The sequence below is a fragment of the Lepidochelys kempii genome, chromosome 3 (genome assembly GCF_965140285.1).
Source record: "Lepidochelys kempii isolate rLepKem1 chromosome 3, rLepKem1.hap1, whole genome shotgun sequence".
Lineage (NCBI taxonomy): Eukaryota > Metazoa > Chordata > Testudines > Cheloniidae > Lepidochelys > Lepidochelys kempii.
Genome location: NC_136382.1, coordinates 206626077 through 206646209, shown reverse-complemented (window position 1 = coordinate 206646209; position 20133 = coordinate 206626077). Strand labels below are relative to the sequence as shown.

Here is a 20133-nt window from a genome sequence, read left to right as displayed (position 1 = left end):
ATCTGATTTAGTCAACAATGGATTCTTCTGAGTTATTGATTGCTTGTATTTAGCCCAGTGAATTTCAGGCTGGCTCCTTTTGTTTTTTTTCTTAAACAATACATCTTCTGAATTATATATAAAAATACAATAACTGAAATATATAAAATTGGAATTTGCTGTTGCTGGAACACCTAGAAGAAATATATACCTTTAAAGTCCATAATGAAATATATTTATGTACTTTGCTTTTGATGGAATCCAGATCTCATACAGTATGGAGAAAGGTTAAACATGGTTATGTATTTGTAATTTAAGTAAGTATAACTTCTGACAATGGCACATGTGCAATGTATTTTTGTGCTTTCCTCCAGATTCTCCTAAATGAACTGTACATTATGAAGGTATTTTTGAGTATCCAGGTACTGTTTCCTAAGTTGTCTTGCAGTCATTTACAATGCATCGAAAGCTCAGTTTATCTGTAAAGATTAAAAAAGAAAACAAAACAAGGTTGTATCTTAACATGCACTCATACTGTTCTAAATCTAAATTGCTTTGTTCTTTTGAATCTTAGGTACTAGTTTTATCCTCTGGAGGTGAAGGTGCAATTCAGTCTGCAGGTTTCAGGGACTTAAGCAATATTTGTTTCATAATTTCACATTGACTGCCACAAGGATTTTGAAGTTTCAGTGTCTTCACATTATGCACATATTCTCAGAATGCAACTGAAAAATACTGCTTTGAGTTAGCATGACTTCAAATTCAATCTGTCTAAGTAGATTAATTTCCTAGCTTCCTAAATCTAAGTTAGTTCTGGCCGTCTATGGTTTACAACTGGGCCGCTCGGCAGGAAATTTTATACCCAGGATACTTTGTCCCTCCAGGAGCACATGTTACATGTCAGCATCCTAGAAATGGAACCATTCCTGGATTGTCTATGGATCACAAAAAGCTGGTGTTATGCAAAATTTTCTTTGTACAATCAGTCAGTGCTGCTTTACATTGATTAATGAGAAAGGATAAACTCAGCCCACTTGCGCTGGGAAACCCATACAGTTTGAAATAGGACAGAATCTATTAGGACAGTGAGGCCTTTCTGCCTGCTTCTAAACTTGAGAGAAGCCTATCTCATATCTTGCCTCTGAAGAATGGCCACACTGATCTATGGTGAACTGGATCTTTGAGTGAGACTCTGAGGGAGATCACCTGCCTTGAGCCTCAACTTTAAGAGGTGCACATAGCTAATTGGAGCATTCACTTCTTTGATGGAAATGCCTGCATGCTTATCCTCTGATAGTTCTGGTGAGTACGGTTCTTTCTAACTTCAGAAGAGACTGTGGTGCTAAAATCTGCTAGTCTTCTATTGACTTTGGGTATTGACTAGGTGTCTTCATTGGTTGGATGTGACCATAGTAATTCCCATCCAATTTACTGTTTCACTAACTCTCATTGGTTAGAACAATGTGAAGAAATCAAATGTTTGGGTACACATCTGAAGTTCTGTCCCAGGTTTTGCAAGGCATCCATTGAAGAGCATAAGATTTACAGTCTGTCTTCCTGGGACACACACTGCTTGATATGCTTTCTACGATCTATGGTAATCTGACTCTGGTCTCCTAACTACTTCCTTAATAGTTTAACTACAGTTTCTGTTTTCAAGAACCATTAGATGTTAAATTAATATCTGCTCTGGATTAATAAATACATGGTCAATCTAAAGACATCTTTTTAAAAGCCTCATTTTAGAGGACATGCTATTTTCTTTTATTTTCGAGCCACTTGAGTCCTGCAAATTCAGATTCCTGCATATCTTTATCATTTCATTTTGTAAGATCTCCATTACTGTGCTGTACTGAGTTGTCTCCTGTCTTCAGCAGAAATGGAGATAGCCCAAGCACTAACTCTGTCACACCTCTTCCTCTTGCTTGCTAGGCTCATTGCTTCTAGTAGCAGAGCAAAAAGGTTCCAAAAGTTTGAAAATATTAACTGTATCATTTATTGGTTTGTTTTTGTTTGTTTTTTTGTTTTGTTTTTGTTTTCTCTTCTATAAATAAAAAGTAAAGCTGAACCACATTTCATTGGGTTAGCAAAAAAATCACTCCCAGTATGACAGTTTGTGGTGTCCCACCCCAGGGTTCGGATTTTTTCGTCCAGTTATAAACCCCTCAAGTTTATCTTGAATTTTCATACTATTCCACTGCAAAATTATATATTTGTGTATATGTCTGTATATACGTACATACAGAATAAGAACACACACTTGATTTATGTAATAGCTGAGCATTGGATGTCATCATTTCTCTCCTCAGATATGTTAGAGAGAGTTGGTAATCCTGCAGATTAGTAGGAAAGTGTGATAATTAATCATAGAAGATTAGGGTTGGAAGAGACCTCAGGAAGTCATCTAGTCCAACCCCCTGCTCAAAGCAGGACCAACCCCAACTCATTCATCCCAGCCAGGTCTTTGTCAAGCCGGGCCTTAAAAACTTCGAAGGATGGAGATTCAACCACCTCCCTACGTAACCCATTCTAGTGCTTCACCACCCTCCTAGTGAAATAGTGTTTCCTAATAACCAACCTAGACTGCTCCCACTAGCAACTTGAGACCATTGCTCCTTGTTCTGTCATAGAATCATAGAATATCAGGGTTGGAAGGGACCTCAGGAGGTCATCTAGTCCAACCCCCTGCTCAAAGCAGGACCAATCCCCAACTAAATCATCCCAGCCAGGCCTTTGTCAAGCCTGACCTTAAAAATATCTAAGGAAGGAGATTCCACCACCTCCCTAGGTAACGCATTCCAGTGTTTCACCACCCTCCGAGTGAAAAAGTTTTTCCTAATATCCAACCTAAACCTCCCCCACAGCAACTTGAGACCATTACTCCTTGTTCTGTCATCAGCTACCACTGAGAACAGTCTAGATCCATCCTCTTTAGAACACCCTTTCAGGTAGTTGAAAGCAGCTATCAAATCCCCCCTCATTCTTCTCTTCCGCAGACTAAACAATCCCAGGTCCCTCAGCCTCTCCTCATACATCATGTGTTCCAGTCCCCTAATCCTTTTTGTTGCCCTCCACTGGACTCTTTCCAGTTTTTCGACATCCTTCTTGTAGTGTGGGGCCCAAAACTGGACTCAGTACTTCAGATGAGGCCTCACCAATGTCGAATAGAGGGGAACGATCACGTCCCTCGATCTGCTGGCAATGCCCCTACTTATACATCCCAAAATGCCATTGGCCTTCTTGGCAACAAGGGCACACTGTTGACTCATATTCAGCTTCTCGTCCACTGTGACCCCTAGGTCCTTTTCTGCAGAACTGCTGCCGAGCCATTCAGTCCCTAGTCTATAGCGGTGCATGGGATTCTTCCGTCCTAAGTGCAGGACTCTGCACTTGTCCTTGTTGAACCTCATCAGATTTCTTTTGGCCCAATCCTCTAATTTGTCTAGGTCCCTCTGTATTCTATCCCTACCCTCCAGCGTATCTACCTCTCCTCCCAATTTAGTGTCATCTGCAAACTTGCTGAGGGTGCAATCCACACCATCCTCCAGATCATTTATGAAGATATTGAACGAAACCAGCCCCAGGACCGACCCTTGGGGCACTCCACTTGATACCGGTTGCCAACTAGACATGGAGCCATTGATCACTACCCGTTGAGCCCGACAATCTAGCCAACTTTCTACCCACCTTATAGAGCATTCATCCAGCCCATACTACTTTAACTTGCTGACAAGAATACTGTGGGAGACCGTGTCAAAAGCTTTGCTAAAGTCAAGATACAATACATCCACTGCTTTCCTTTCATCCACAGAACCAGTAATCTCATCATAGAAGGCGATTAGATTAGTCAGGCATGACCTTCCCTTGGTGAATCCATGCTGACTGTTCCTGATCACTTTCCTCTCATGTAAGTGCTTCAGAATTGATTCTTTGAGGACCTGCTCCATGATTTTTCCAGGGACTGAAGTGAGGCTGACTGGCCTGTAGTTCCCAGGATCCTCCTTCTTCCCTTTTTTAAAGATGGACACTACATTAGCCTTTTTCCAGTCGTCCTGGACTTCCCCCAATCGCCATGAGTTTTCAAAGATAATGGCCAATGGCTCTACAATCACATCCGCCAACTCCTTTAGCACTCTCGGATGCAGCGCATCCGGCCCCATGGACTTGTGCTCGTCCAGCTTCTAAGTAGTCCCGAACCACTTCTTTCTCCACAGAGGGCTGGTCACCTCCTCCCCATGCTGTGCTGCCCAGTGCAGTAGTCTGGGAGCTGACCTTGTTCATGAAGACAGAGGCAAAAAAAGCATTGAGTACATTAGCTTTTTCCACATCCTCTGTCACTAGGTTGCCTCCCTCATTCAGTAAGGGGCCCACACTTTCCTTGACTTTCTTCTTGTTGCCAACATACCTGAAGAAACCCTTCTTGTTACTCTTAACATCTCTTGCTAGCTGCAACTCCAGTTGTGATTTGGCCTTCCTGATTTCACTCCTGCATGCCCGAGCAATATTTTTATACTCTTCCCTGGTCATTTGTCCAATCTTCCACTTCTTGTAAGCTTTTTTTTTGTGTTTAAGATCAGGAAGGATTTCACTTAAGCCAAGCTGGTCGCCTGCCATATTTATTATTCTTTCTATGCATCGGGATGGTTTGTCCCTGTAACCTCAATAAGGATTCTTTAAAATACAGCCAGCTCTCCTGGACTCCTTTCCCCCTCATGTTATTCTCCCAGGGGATCCTGCCTATCTGTTCCCTGAGGGAGTCAAAGTCTGTTTTTCTGAAGTGGTCATCTGCCGCCACTGAGAACAGCCTAGCTCCATCCTCTTTGGAAACCCACCTTCAGGTAGTTGAAGGCTGCTATCAAATCCCCCTTCACTTTTCTCTTCTGCAGATTAAATAAGCCCAGTTTCCTTAGTCTCCCCTCGTAAATTGTATGCCCCAGTATCCTAATCATTTTTGTTGCCCTCCACTGGGCTCGCTCCAATTTGTCCACATCCTTCTTTTAGTGGGGGGCCCAAAACTGGATACAGTACTCCAGATGTGGCCTCACCAGTGCCAAATAGAGGGGAATAATCACTTCCCTTGATCTGCTGGCAGTGTTCCTACTAATGCATCCCAATGTGCTGTTAGCCTTCTTGTCAACAAGGGCACACTGTTGACTCATATCCAGCTTCTTGTCCACTGTAATCCCCTTCTTTCCTTACTTCCAGTACAGTAGTTGGGCACATGAGCAATTCTTAAAGATTTATGTGCTATAGTGAATACAGTACATAGAACCTCAGAGTGACGAACATCAAAGTTACGAACTGACCGGTCAACCACACACGTCATTTGGAACCAGAAGTATGCAATCAGGCAGCAGGAGAGGCCAAATAAAAAAAAAGAAAATGCAGTAGAGTACTGTGTTAAACATAAACTACTAAAAAAAATAAAGGGAAGGTTTCAAAAGGAAAGATTTGACAAGGTAAGAAAACTGTTACTATGCTTGTTTCATTTAAATTAGAGATAGTTAAAAGCAGAATTTTTCTTCTGCATTGTAAAGTTTCAAAGCTGTATTAAGTCTACGTTCAGTTGTAATCTTTTGAAAGAACAACCATAATGTTTTGTTCAACATTTCATAGTTACAAACAACCTCCATTCCTGAGGTGTTCGTAACTCTGAGGTTCTACTGTACATGTACTTAGCTATATTAAAACAGGTAGCTACGTTAGCTTAAGTATAAAAGTCTAACCTATAGAACCACAAAAGCAAGGATGTTCAGAGTCTTCAGCTCACCATATTGTGCTAAGATATTGAAGTATCTACCTTATATGATGTCCAGAATAGGGTAGATTAAGAGCAGATTTTCAACTTTAATTCTGAATAAATTTCCTTTTGTTGGTTTAGGTCAAGCCCTTAATATTAATTTTTCGTACAATGATTAATTCTGATTACACCTCCTTATTTTTAATAGTTTTCCTTAGAGAGTAAATAGTCACTGTGCTTGATTTAAACATTTGTGTGTAAAATATATTTCTAAGTACATAGATTATCTGGTGGATTAAAACATTTTTTGTATGCCAGATGCAGTTTTTTGAAATGTGTGTTACTTTCTTTGTTGGTCTGTAAGAAGAATACCATTCTGATCTATTTGATTCTAATGGTGATTTGAAAATCAAGGAAGAAGTCTAAGAATCTTTTCAGAAAAGGTTTGTTTTTTTTTAATCCAGTGAAGCTTGTACCTTCAAGTTATATAGATCATGTTAGAAATTAGTATGAAATTCTTAAGAATGTATCGCTGTAGCTTTGGCAATTTATTTGACATGGCACCTGACAGTTTTCTGTTGAAATGATCAGTTCTGACTCTCAGGAGTATCTATAGTCAGTCTCTGATACCTTATCTACAGGAAAGCAACAGATTTAACTTGCCATGTTTAGCTTCTCTGTCAGCTATTGTAACCAGCTATCACAAGACAGGTTGGAGTTTGAGACCGGAGTAGTGGTCCAGTCACACCAATTTCTGAAGTATCCTGATGAACGCTACAGTTGCTCCAATAGGTGGTGTAAAGGAGTACTGACCTTCATTTTGAAGTGCAGTTTCCCTGCTGAAGTAGATCAATAGTTTTAGCTGTCTGTCTCTGCTGTTTGCCTTCCGTTCTCACAGTGAGAACCTTCTCCAGGCAGCAATCAATAGCTCTAATCTGTTCCAGCCTGTAATAAGTCACGCGAGGCAAAGCGTTTAGGTGGCATTACATGAGATTGTAGAGGCAGCTCTTCAGCTCTTATTCATAGTGTACTACTTAGACTTGGAGAGAAATACATTGCATTCCAGTGGTACTGTATAGTTCTATATATATTCGCTTCCACAGATTCACACTGAAGTATTCATAAAAATCTAAACCTTTACATTTCAGATACATTTTTGCTTCCTCTCATGTACTAATGACTGCTCATCTTCCCTCTTCACATTATCTTGGATGTAAATTCCTTTTCACTTCTGAGGGTGATCAACATCCCAAAAAACCGATGCCATTTCTACCTTTCTGTATCTCATGTATACAGTGTTAAAGAGGATTAAGAACAGAATTGAGAACCAGAGCAATAGCCCCAGAAGGCAAAGTCCTCTTTATTCATAGAACAGGTACAACAATTATAGTTCACACTTTCAACATCTCTTAGCCTTGTGATAGGAGGGATTGTCTCTGGTAGTGAATTGTGTAGTCCTCCTGCCAATTCATTCTTGTTTTAATTTGAAATCTCTCATCATAACAGGAGCATTGCTCCTCTTCATTGATTTCAAGACTCCATTTGAGTCCTTAAAATCATTGCTGACACTATAGTCAGGGTTACCGAATAAAGACTTGCAGGTTATATATATCCAGCTTGCACTGTGAGTGTACCACCCTGAAGAAGGTTATTGGCACAGAGGCCTTTGTTGTTGTCCCCCTCCCCCCAGTTTTCATATGCCTTATAACACGGGGTTGGGGGGACTTGTTGGCCCACATCTGGGAATAGAAATTGTATGGCGGGCCATGAATGCTCACAAAATTGGGCTTGGGGGTGCAGAAGGGGGTGAGGGCTCTGGTTGGGGGTGCAGGCTCCGGGGTGGGGCCAGAAATGAGGAGTTCAGGGTGCGGGAGCGGGGCTCTGGGATGGGGCAGGGGGATGTAGTACGGCAGTGGTGAGGGCTCCGGCTGAGGGTGCAGGCTCTGGGGTAGGGCTGGGGATGAGGAGTTTGGGATGTAGGAAGGTGCTCCGGGCTGGGACCGAGGGGTTTGGAGAGTAGGAGGGGGATCAGGGCTGGGGCAGAGGGTTGAGGCACGGGGGGAGGCTCAGGGGTGCAGGCTCTGGGCTGTGCATACCTCAAGTGACTCCTGGAAGCAGCGGTTCTGCGTGCTGCCCCACCTGCAGGTGCCACCCCTGCAGCTCCCAGAAGCAGCAGCATGCCCCCATACAGCTCCTAGCAAGAGGCATGGCACCAGCCATGCAGCTCTGCACACTATCCCATCCACAGGCACCGCCCGCACAGCTCCTGTTGGTCACGGTTCCCGGCCAATGGGAGCTGCGGGGGCGGCACTTGGGGTGGGAGCAGCGAGCACAGCGGAGCCCTCTGTCCGCCCCTATGCATAGGAGCCAGAGGAGGGCCATGCCGCTGCTTCCAGGAGCTGCGTGGAGCAGCCCCCGACCCTGCTCTCCGGCTGGAGCGCCGGAGCAAGGCAAGCCACAGACCTCACTCCGAGCAGGAACTCAAGGGCCAGATTAAAACAGCTGACCTGCCGGATCCAGCCCATGGGCTGTAGTTTACCCACCCCTGCCTTAGAATTAGCCGAAAACAATCTAGTTAATCTTTCCACCCTGACTTTGAACTTCATTACCCTTCACCCCATTTAGGTGATGTGAGCTTTGCCAGACAACTGAGCCCGGTCCCTTTATTGGTATAGGCCATAGTCTCAGTATGAGAGTGCTTATTTTCTGCATCTCCATGTTTTTGATGTAGTTATTAGTGATGTGACTCTTAACAGTGATGTCACTGATATAGTTCCAATCCACTGGTAGAAGTTTCAATTGCTCTGACTGCCTCCTCTCTTGATGATGATCACCATACGTGCAAAAACCGTAGTCTCTCCAGTAAATAAAAGCAATTTTAAAAATGTGGTTATTTGTTATATTGGTTTAGTAACACAGTTCATAAAACAGAATCTGTGGTTAAATAATGTCCTAGGGTAAATAATTTTAAAAACCAATAATAAAGTAACTGTGTGAGATACCAAGTCATTCTGTGAAACTGGTATACATGTGGAGTAATTCCACTAAATTAAAACTTTTGGCCTAAATATACAGTAAAACCTCTATCATTCACACTGAGGACTGGAAGGTCCATTGTGATTTTAGAAGCAATATAGTCTACAGAAGTGAGCACAGGGTTTGGATTTTGGAATTATGAATTCTAATCCTAGCTCTGTCATGGAAAACGCTGTTGTTTTATACAGATCACTTTCCCTTCCTGACTTTTTTTCCCACCTGTAACGATTTTATTTATACAGCACCATTCACTTTGCAGGATTTTGTTAGTTGTTATGTGTATAGTTCTTTGAACACGCAGGTCCTAGTCCTTGGATCAGATTGAGTTGCACATAAGTGACAGTACACCACCTTTTTTCTCCTTGGGTTGCTTGAGATTGGTTTAACCAATAACCGAGTAAAGGGAACTTCACTGTACTCTAATTTTTACTTGCTGGTAATAGCACTCCTGGGGTAATTATAACATGGGATTGTCAGAGCTCAAAGGTGACCTATCCCCTATCCCAGCCATAGCCTGCAAAGGGGGATTGTGTAAGGCCCACCACGAGAATATCCTCAGTTGCATTTAAGGTAGCTTTATAGTCTTCATGACTCTGAGGCCAGGATCCAGTCTGTAAAGAGCTATAGAAATACTGAACAGTAATCCTGAATTTTGAAATGTCCATTGCTCATTCAGAGCCACTCGCTGTTTGTTGAGTAGTGATTTCTTCGGTGAGTAATTACACTGATTTCAGTAGTGTTACTCACAGAGCACAATGCTACTCTGTGTAAATTACAGTAGCAAAATTGGGCACTCTTCAAGAGAAATATAGTTTTATTTTTAACATTAATTTCATACTACATAGTAAATGTACTGCAATTTATTTTCTTAAAATAATGAAATATTTATATTATGAGCCCTCACTACACATAGTTCTTAGTATTAGATCTGTGTTTGAAACTATGGTGAAACACCAGAAGTGTGTTTACAATATCAGGTTTGCCGATTAGCAAACAGAGAATTAGGTTCCATCATAAACAGATTTTTAAAACAAAATGGTTGATAGTCACTTCCTCCCTTGAGTGTAGGGCTCTTTTCTCTCCAAGAAAGAGCTGAATACAGCTCCCTACACCTGGGTTATCAGGAAAAACAAAGAACCTCTAACTCAGATACTCCCAGGTAAAATATATTTTAAAGTTATGACATAAAAGAAAATTAACCATCGTTGCCTATGTTTGGACTAACACTGAATTGATAGCTCTAAACAGTTGTGGCTTTTTTTTTTAAACCCCGCACTAGCACAAAGTAAGGACTTTACTCTGATATTTCCAAAGCAATCCTTAGGGAATTTGTTGTGCAGCTCCTCTGTAATCCCTTCTAAGACAAAACATTCATTGGCTTTACCACAAGTTTTGCCTGACTAAAGATTGCCAAGTTGGCCATTTACTATGTTATTGGCCTGAAATAAAGATCACTGTTTTAAAAATAATAAAATTAAATGGCAAAATCCAAAAGCCCTTACTCAGATTTTACCCAGACCTTACTCAGGTAAATTCCCATACTTTAGTGGGAGTTTGCCTAAATAAAGATCACAGGATTCAGCCTTAAGATCTCAAAAATGAATTAAAATTTACACATTTTGAGATGCAGAAACTGACAAAATTCAAATTGATATTTTCTCTTTTGAGGTTTGTGCTGTGAGCTCATGCAGTCTCATTAACATTCTAGGTCTGTATTGCCGTTGCTTCTTGCTTGCTTACCAGCTGTTCCTGCTGCTAGTTACAATGTCTGATGTGTTCAGATCACTGGGTTCCTGTACACACCACGGAGAGGAGACAGCCTTTCCACTGGGGATACCCACGTGTCTGCCTGTCAGCAATGGCACCGAATAAAGTAATAGGTCCTCGCATGGCATATGGTGTCTGGATTCATACAAGATGCAAAACTATTCTGCCACTAATGCACAATGACTCATAGCATTGCTAATTTTTCAAACAAAAGCCCACTTCCACACCCACACTTTTAACCCCTCAGGCTAAAAAGCTTCTTCTTTAGTTTCAAAGCTTTGGAAATGTAAGTAGGTGGCTTCTGGATCAATATATGAAACCTTATATTTATTAATGCAAGTTCTTGTCTTTTTTTAAAACTAAGAATAATAGAAAAATTCCAGCTTCATTTTCTAACAAGTTAAACCAGACATTTTTCTATTCTAAATCTGAGGTTTCTAATTTTCCCAATAGTTCTGTTTCAGAAAGCTAATCAGTCACCCTGTACAAACACAGAACATTTTAAATTGTACTTCAGAAGGAAGAGAACCAGTCAATATATTAATATAACTACTGGGTGTGCAACTATCATATTTGAATGTCATAGTATTCAGAGGCCACCAATTTATAATGGGAAGGTTGAAACATCTATTTATCTCCCCAGAATACCGTGTTCTTCTTAGTGGGGGGGGGGACAAAAACAAATTTTCCAACTAGAGGGAGCTACTGATGTTGCTTATAGTATTCTCAAACCATCCAATATAATCACAATCTGCAGAACATACAGTGATCACTTCTGTATTTTAACTACATTAAATTACTTTGAGTACTTAATTTAATTTATATTTAAGAGGATGTAACCAAATTTTTACAATGTAACGTGGACAATTTAAATTGCACAAATCAAAGAGATTCAGAGTAAAAACAATAAAACAAAGAGATTGGAAAATGAGTGTGTGGGTACAAGAATGGTATTGGGCATGAAAAAACTCAAGAAGAGAGATTAGGATTGCTTACTTTAGAGACAAGTCAAAGAAGAGAGGGCATGAGATAAGTATATAAAATAAGAAATAGAATAGGGAAGATAGATCAGGAGTTCCTGTTCTCCCTATTACATAAGAACAAAGGGACAGTCAATGAGACTAAAAGAAAATACTTTTTCACACATCTTATCATTGGACTGTGGAACTCATTGTCACAGGATATCCTTGAGGCCAAGAGTTTAGCAAGATTCAAGAATATACAGAGTTCTTATCATTAATGCTAACAGTTTGGAAGAGAAATAAAATGCCATGCTTCAGGGTTAAAGCCTATCTCTAAGTATTAAGGAGTTGAATGAGATCTTTTCAGGATAATCTGCCCCAAACTCTGCCGACTGCTAGGTTCTTGCACCTTCCTCTGAAGGATAATGGCCATACTGGCTCAGACCAAAGGTCCATCCAGCCCAGTATCCTGTCTACCGACAGTGGCCAATGCTAGGTGCCCCAGAGGGAGTGAACCTAACAGGCCCTGACAGGCCGGGAGCCAAAGTTTGCTGACCCATTTATTGATGTCAATACTGCAGCCTTTTAAAGTTGCAAAGGCTTTGTTTAGTGGACTAGATTGGCTTGAAAGGAATACTAAAAGAGCAGTGCTGCAGATCTTCATGACATTTGACCCATGCATTTCACAAAATGCTCTGCCTTACAAGCCAATCAGAAAAATACAATGAACGATAGTACTATAGCACTGGTGTCAGTCCGCTACTGTGTAATTTGATCTCTTCATGCATTTCTACCAATGGACCTCATAAATCTCGAGCCAATATGAAAATATAATGTGCATAATCAATAGAATCTCTAATAAAATTGAAATAGCCTGTTATCCCCACAGACACGCCAATCTACAGGGCTGCTTTGAAATAAACAAAGAACAATAATAATTTGACAGTGATAAAGCAGGTGACATTCCTATATAAAATCCTACAAAATCTATAATTACAATAATAATCTATTTTCATACTAGTATTTAAAATGAACAACAGTGAAATCAAAAGAAAAAGGTCTGCTTATCACACAGCGTTCAGACTTAAAGTTGTTGGATATGCCGAAGCAAACAATAATTGTGCCACTGCTCGTGAATTCTGTATCAATGAGACGCAAGTAAGAGAATGGTGAAAAAATAAAATAACACTAAAAGACCGGCCAAGAAGCAAGAAAAAATGTCCAACGAGGTGCGTTTCATTTCCTGAGCTGGAGAAAGATCTCAATAATTGGGTTGTTGAATGTCGACAAAATGGGTACATTGTTACTAGAACTGGAATTCGTCTGCATGCTCTGCAAATGTCGAAAGATGACAAATTCAAGTCAGTAAAGCCATCAATGTTTGTCGCATCAGTAGGTTGGTGTACTCGCTTCATGAACCGTCATAGTCTCTGTCTTCCTCAGCGAACAAAGCGCAAAAACTGCCGAGAGATCTGGAAGAAAAAATCCAGTCTTTCCAAAGTTTTATTATAAAATATCGAAAGGAATATGCATTTGAACAGTCACAAATAGGAAATATGGACAAAACACCGAAGACATTCGATCTCCTCAACAACAGAACAGTAACCGGTGTTGGTGAAAAAACAGTTTTAATTAAAACCACTGGCCATGAAAAAATCCATTTTACGGTGGTTTTATCGCGTTTGGCAAATGGATCAAAGCTCCCTCCTGTTATTTTTAAAAGAAAAACCTTGCCTAAAAACATGAAATTTCTTGCTGGTGTCATCATGCATGCACACGAAAAGGAATGGATGGATGAAAGTGGAAATATTGAATGGGTGGAAAAAGTGTGGAATAAGAGACCAGGAACACTTTTCAAGAAACTTGCTATACTCATTTGGGACATGTTCAGGGCACACAAGACGGATGAGGTGAAAAATGTGGCCAAAAATATGAAAACTACTTTGACTGTAATACCTGGAGGCTTAACTTCAGTTCTACAACCGCTTGATGTCTGCCTGAACAAACCCTTTAAAGACAGGCTACGCAAAATGTGGTCTGAATGGATGTGCTCAGTTATGGCGAAGTTGACAAAAGGTGGGAATCTTATGAAGCCCGAAATCAATCTAGTTTCCCAGTGGATCAAGGACATGTGGGTGTCCATTCTCTCGGAAGTGATAGAAAAATCATTTAGGAAATGTGGTATCAGCAATGCACTCGACGGGTCAGAAGATGATGCCATATTTGATGATGACACAAAAGAAGCTGATGAGAAGGAATCTGAGTGTGAAGATGACACTGCCGACATCTACAATGACATTGCAGGTGCAGCTGTGACTGAAGCGGAGTTTAATGAACTGTTTGGTGAATCAGAAACTGATTCAGACTTTGAAGGATTTTAAGACTTTTTAAAGTCTCATATTGTTCTAAATTACTTGTTTTAAATATCCATTTACTGATTTTAAATATTGACTGTAATTTTGAAGGTGAATACATGTTTGTTCAGTTATTATTATAACAACAACAGGTTTTTCGTTAGATTACATAATTCTAGCAAAACTTTTGAGTGTTTCTTGTGACGCCAGCTTTTAAAATATAGCAGGGGTTGGCAAACTTTGGCTTCCGGCCTGTCAGGGTAAGCCGCTGGCGGGTCGGGACGTTTTGTTTATTTGGAGCATCTGCAGGCACTGTGAACGCTCCAGGGAAACAAAATGTCCCGACCCGCCAGTGGCTTACCCTGACAGGCCAGGAGCCAAAGTCTGCCAACCCCTGAAATATAGGGTCAGCTTATGAAAGGGCATACAGTTTTTACTATTTTTACCTATCCATCTTGGGGGGGGTTGACTTATAAACGAACAGGCTAATGAATGAGGATATACGGTAATTATTTTGGGCTTTTATACTACACGTCATTATGGTTTTTTTGTCTCCGCTCTTAAGCACATCATGACATTTTTCTCTATAAGCTCTTGAAAAAGGCAACTTTCAGCTTATTTATCTGATAGGGCTTCTGTAGAAGGTTGAAGCTATGGTCTTGGAGACCGTAGTAATGAGGGCTGATGGAAAGGTACTTTTCTGCAACTGATTTCCTGCCTGCTGACTTGAGTTAATTTCTGTGTAAATGTTTATTTTTTAATGCTTGTGGGTGTGTTACACTGTTGCAAGATGACTGTCAGAGTGGCTAGAGCTCTTGTTTCAGTGGTCCTTTTTTATGATTACTTAAATCTAAACATAAATAAGATTCCAATGGATAAGTAATGTTTTCGTATAATTACTAACTTGGAAAACCTTTTTCAGTTTCCCCGATACACTATGATGGCTCCTTCTGAAGACCTGGTAGGTAAATATTATTTTACTTGTTTATTTGAAAAAATATAATTTTCCTCAGAATCCATAATGGTATCTTCTGGAAAGTTATGGGCTGTTATAAATCTGGTAGGTTGTACACCTAAGCAGTAACAGTTACTAGGGAGATGATCTTATAACGATTCTTAGGGCAGGTCTATGTTTAAAATGCCGCATCGGCACAGCTGCACTGATTCAGCTGCGCCTCTGTAGTGCTTTAATGAAGATACTTTTTGCCAACTGGAGAGAGCTCTCCCGTCGGCATAGTTAATCCACCTTCCCAAGAGGCGGTAGCTATGTGGATTTTTCTCACCGCTGAGCAACGTAGTTATACCAATATAGGTCTGTAGTGTAGTCCAGACCTTAGCTTGCAAATCGCTAACTTCATGAAGCAAAATGGATCAGTCACTCATGCACATCTTAGCTGGATTAGGTAGTATGTCTCTCCATTTTAAATCAAAAGTCATGACTCCACCATGCAAACATAGTCATAGCTCGTACTGCAAAGTACTGACATCAAAAATGCTGAATTATGAAACTGAGGTTGTAGAAAACTATACATGTGACCTTGAGATTCCTTTCTTTTTCTCCTCTTATTTTTGGAGGTTCACATTTTGGCTCATTGCAGGGGTGTAAGCGGGCCGGTACAGTGTACCGGTAAGAAGTGGCTCCCGGTACAGGCACACACGCAGCTGACATTAAAGCGCTGCTGCAGCAGCGCTTGAATGTCGCTGCCCCTTCCTCCCCCACTACCGCTGACATGAGGGTGTGTGTGTAAAAGGGGCAGCTTGCCCCGGGGCCCCTGTGATTTGCAGCAGCCGGAGCCCCAAGCCCTTTTAAATCGCCACCGGAGCCCTGGGAGGCACAGGCCAGGCAGCGCGGATGGGCTAGCTGGGGGAGGCTGACCCCACAGCCCCGCCCCTTCCACCCAAGGCCCCGCCCCTTCTGGGGGCCTAGAGCCAGACCCCCGTACCGGTAAGTTATCTGGGTTACTTTCACCTCTGACTCATTGCTACATATTTTAGGACCCTATTTAGTCTTCATTATATAGAATGTTGATTTCTGGAGTACATAAGCAATCTGTGCACCAGAACATCTTCCAAAGCAGATAGGTACAGAAGCCAGACTCACCCAGTGCCCAGGGCACAGCACTGAAACTGCTTGGAATGCTAAGAACTCGAACTGTAAATAAGCCCAGCCCCTCCACGAGTAGCCCTACTACTTATTTCCATTCCCCACTATGAGCGTCTTCTCCATTTTTCTGGAGCTACTGAGTTTTACTACTGGCCTAAAAATTCTGGGCTCTAGTAAAACCTTTCCCACTAAGCAGTTCCAATGTCAGAGAGAGGAAGGGACTGAAACTAAGTTCTTGTCCTTTTATTTAAAGAAAACAAACCAACATGTTAACTTGAGGGTTGGGGATGATGTGAATCACTCTCATACTGACTGGTGGTATGTCAGGCTGAGGGAGTTTCTGCCTCTGATAAGGGGCAGGTCTTCTGTATCTCTGAGTTGTGACTGTGGCCCCTTTCACCTTCCCTTAATTGCAGTGAGGGTGATCTCCTTCCTCACCTCCAATTGCCAGAGGGCCCCCTAACCTATCTTCTCATTGGCCAAGTTCATGTTCTTTGCTGTCACTCAGAGAAAAATTCCACCTGTTGAGCATACCCACTGCCTGCTTGTACTTCATTCCCTGGAACCCAGTGCCATATATGACAAAAAGGGCTAGGCAATAAGTCACAGATTCCACCCCAGGAAGGCGACAGGACTTGCATGGCTGCTTTAGCTTTACATAGAGAGTGCTTCCCATTTAGAATATGGACAGTACTCCATGGATGCAGAGTCCTGGCACAGCAAATATATGTCCTAAAGTTGAATTTTATATTGATAACCATATAAATATATGAAAATTTTTATGCTAAATTAAATTTTCAATGGATTAAAATTTTGCATGCTATGTTTAACCTCAGTGCATGTTGATTTTTCATCCAAGTTGTAAATGCCTTTAAAATAAACAATAATATAGAGAGTCTGACAGAATTTCAGTTAAAGTGATTTAAATAGATTACTTTTAAATTTTATAATTTTAGTTTTAAAATGTCACTTTTACCAGTTAAGTACAAATGTGTCTAAAGTATTTTACAGGATTGTAATTGATTTGTGATGATTGTATTGTTGTACATTCTTCTAAGCATTTTCTCTGTACTTAATGCAGCCACCTTTAATTACATCATCATAACTGGTCTTCTAAATGGGGAACAGTGACAATTTATGCTGATGAAATATGTGCTTGATTCATAAAAACATTAAGAAAAATGTTCTATTAAAGTGAAAACATAGTCAAAGGTCTTCATCAAATTGGTTTTACTGTATTTAATGAATAAAATATTTTCTCATCCTTCATGACAACTGTCTCCTCAGTATTACATGAAACAAAAATCAGCTATGAAATAAATAAGGTTAAGGACTTATTATATCTATATAAGTAAGGGTCTAATTAGAGCTACTGAAAAAAACATAAATTTTAAGTAATCTTAATAATCCAATTTTCTGGATAGCTGCATTTACTAATCATACTGGTTTAAACAGCCTCAGTGCCTGACATATTACATCTCCATTTTCCTGTAAAGATAAAAGGAAACTTCAGTGTCTCATTTTCAATAATGTATTTAATGTGTGACAAAAAGATTCCTGTTCTGTTCATTTCTGTAGCTAGTTATTTTTCAGATCATTGCCCTGTTGGCTTTCATTTGGTTAACCCTTTAGGTGCTACATTTCCTGGATACTTTGCTACAACTAATTGATTCTACAACATGTATAAAGATGGTAAACAGTTACTTTAAATCCTGATGATTTTTTCCAAGGAGTTGGATGTGAGAATGTATTGTTTGAATCCAAAAGCATTTTCTTTATTAGGTTTTGGAGTGCCTTTTGGTCTTTGTGTTACCATGTTTTATGACTTGTTGTCATGATAATTCAGCTCATCTTGCAGGTTTCTGTAATTGTGACTAATGTGTAATTATTCATTTTATTGAACCTCGTTAAGGTCTGCAAACCTCTGTACCAACGTACAGTAATTAGAGTCCAGATAGCCATTCCATCTGTTCCACAAGCACTGTTTAATTAATGAACTTTTAATGTGTTCTTTCCCTTGTAAAAGCTCTTAGTATTCTCAAGCTGTTGAATAGGATATGCATGCCAGCATTTCCACCTTATTTTTAAAAAAAAACCTACAGTAGTGTTAATTATGAAATTCCAAAAGTCACATTCAAAGTATTCATAATTCTTGATCCAAATTGGAGAGATTTAACTTGTATAAAGACTACTTGATTAACTAAAATTTGTGTAAGATGGGGCTACAAATAAAATTCTCACATGAATTTTATTACTGTTTTTGATGTCTAAAGGTTTTAGCATTTTTTAAATCTTTCTGATCTTTTTTCCTGTGTATGCCAGTGTCACCGTGCTTCAGTGGTTCATAGATGAGAATACCAGATTTCAGACAAACTGCTGAGAAATAGGGCAGACTCACCCCAAACTGGTGGTTATTCTGTCATGAGATATACCAAGTTAGTAACAAACTGTCTCACCACTTTGGATATCAAGAAGTCAAAAATGCAGTCTCCTTAGGCATTCCAGTCCTTATTTCAGCACCCAGACACTAGACTTTATGATGAGTGGTTACTGAAAACCAATTTAATCAAACAAAGTGTTTTGCGGAGCTCAAGCGATCAGCCACATAGCCAGGTCAGTGTATAACTCAGATTTTACCCAATAATCACACTGCTGCCAATCCTTTAATAACTAAAATCTAAAGGTTTATTTGTAAGAAAGAAGAAGAGAGTTAAATTGGTTAATAAATCATATACATACAATCATTGCAAAGTTCTTATATCAGGTTTGTAGTGGTGAACTGCTGGCTTGTAAAGTCTCTGGTAACTTCCAAAAGACTGGAAGGTCCTCAGTTCCTGTGTGCTCCTTTTATTTGTAAATCCCCAATCCAGAGAATTGGAGCAGGAAAGAGGCAACATGGAGTTGTTTCAAGGGTCTTTTATACCCTCTGCCAGGTCCAAACACAGGTCATAGCCCCTGTCTGTGGAAAGTTACTGGCATAAGATGGAGTCCAGGGTCACATGAGCAGGTCACATGTCTTACATGGCTTGCTGATTCAAAGTGGCAGCTGTAGGCTGTGATAAGGTGTCCACAGGTAGACTTGCTGGGCGGAAAGAGTTTCTTCTGTGGCCCATTGTGAGAGTTAAATGTCTTTAATAGGCCATGAACACCTACCTGTCTGGCTTCAATGTAGAGTTTAGTTAGTGTATGTTACCCCAGGAACAAACACATTTGGGGTACAGATATATAGCCAATATTCATAACTTCAGATACATTTATTAATTTATTAATTCAGATGGATTTAAATGGGATAATCTTATTTAGCAAATCATAACTTTTTCCGTAATATGTTTTGTACAAGATTTGTTGCAATTGTCTAACAGTAGCAATATTAATGTTCTACATGGTCATATTTCAATCACACAGCATCACAGCTGGTGAGAAGGATATATGGATAATTGCAGTCAAAACATGTTTCAGTATGCGTGTCTTTAGTGTTTTCTGAAAGGAATGCAATGAAAGTCAAGATATGGCAGATAAACCCTTATTTTTTCCCCTTGTTTTTCATCTGCCTAGTTATTTAAAATGTAAGCTCCAGGATAGGGCCTGTCGTTTTACTCTGTATTTCTGTTTGAACCCAGCACAATGAGATTCCGATCCTGATTGAGGCTTTGGGATGCTATTTTAATATAAATAATAATAATGCTTTTACTTCTCTACCTTTTCTCTTTCTTTGTCCTCCCATGTTCTCAGGTGCACAGGGCATCCCTCAGCTTCCACCATTTATTTTGGTCTTGTGCTGGTTTGTTCCAGCTTCTTAATGTCATGTTGATGGATTTGGCTTCTTTTTCTGTTGTTCTGTGTAATGTTTCTAGATTGCCCTCTTTTTCTCTTTCCATGTGCTGTCCATAGTATCACTCGCCATGGAAGTTGTGTTGGTGGCATCCTGAAATTGTGTCCCAAATAAGTTCATTGTCATGTTATATTAGAGGCAAACAAATCTAAAGCATCAAATTAGAATTTCTGATGTTGCAAGAAACTCTTTCCAATAGACTCTGAAGATCTTCCACAGGCATTTATTTTGGAATGAGTTGATCTTCTTATCAATTTCTATTATAGGTTTCCGTAACTCTGCTCTATAAAGGAGAACAGACATGATGCCAGTGTTAGGCATTCAAAAATATGAATTTTTATCATGCCACTTTCCCAGAT

The 20133-nt window shown here is 40.2% G+C and overlaps 1 protein-coding gene across 11 annotated transcripts in view; it reads left to right on the top strand.

Annotated features, from left to right (window-relative positions):
- The window catches only part of RALGAPA2 (Ral GTPase activating protein catalytic subunit alpha 2), a 306764-nt gene that overhangs the window by 213462 nt on the left and 73169 nt on the right, over positions 1–20133 (top strand). Inside the window, exon 38 of one of the 11 annotated variants that reach the window (XM_078852369.1) lies at positions 14761–16841. The exons of the other annotated variants lie outside the window; for them this stretch is intronic. Coding sequence (XP_078708495.1) covers positions 14761–14841 — 81 coding nt within the window. The 3' untranslated portion in view covers positions 14842–16841. Of the gene's footprint in view, positions 1–14760; positions 16842–20133 lie in introns of those variants that run through there. 11 annotated transcript variants of the gene reach the window in all.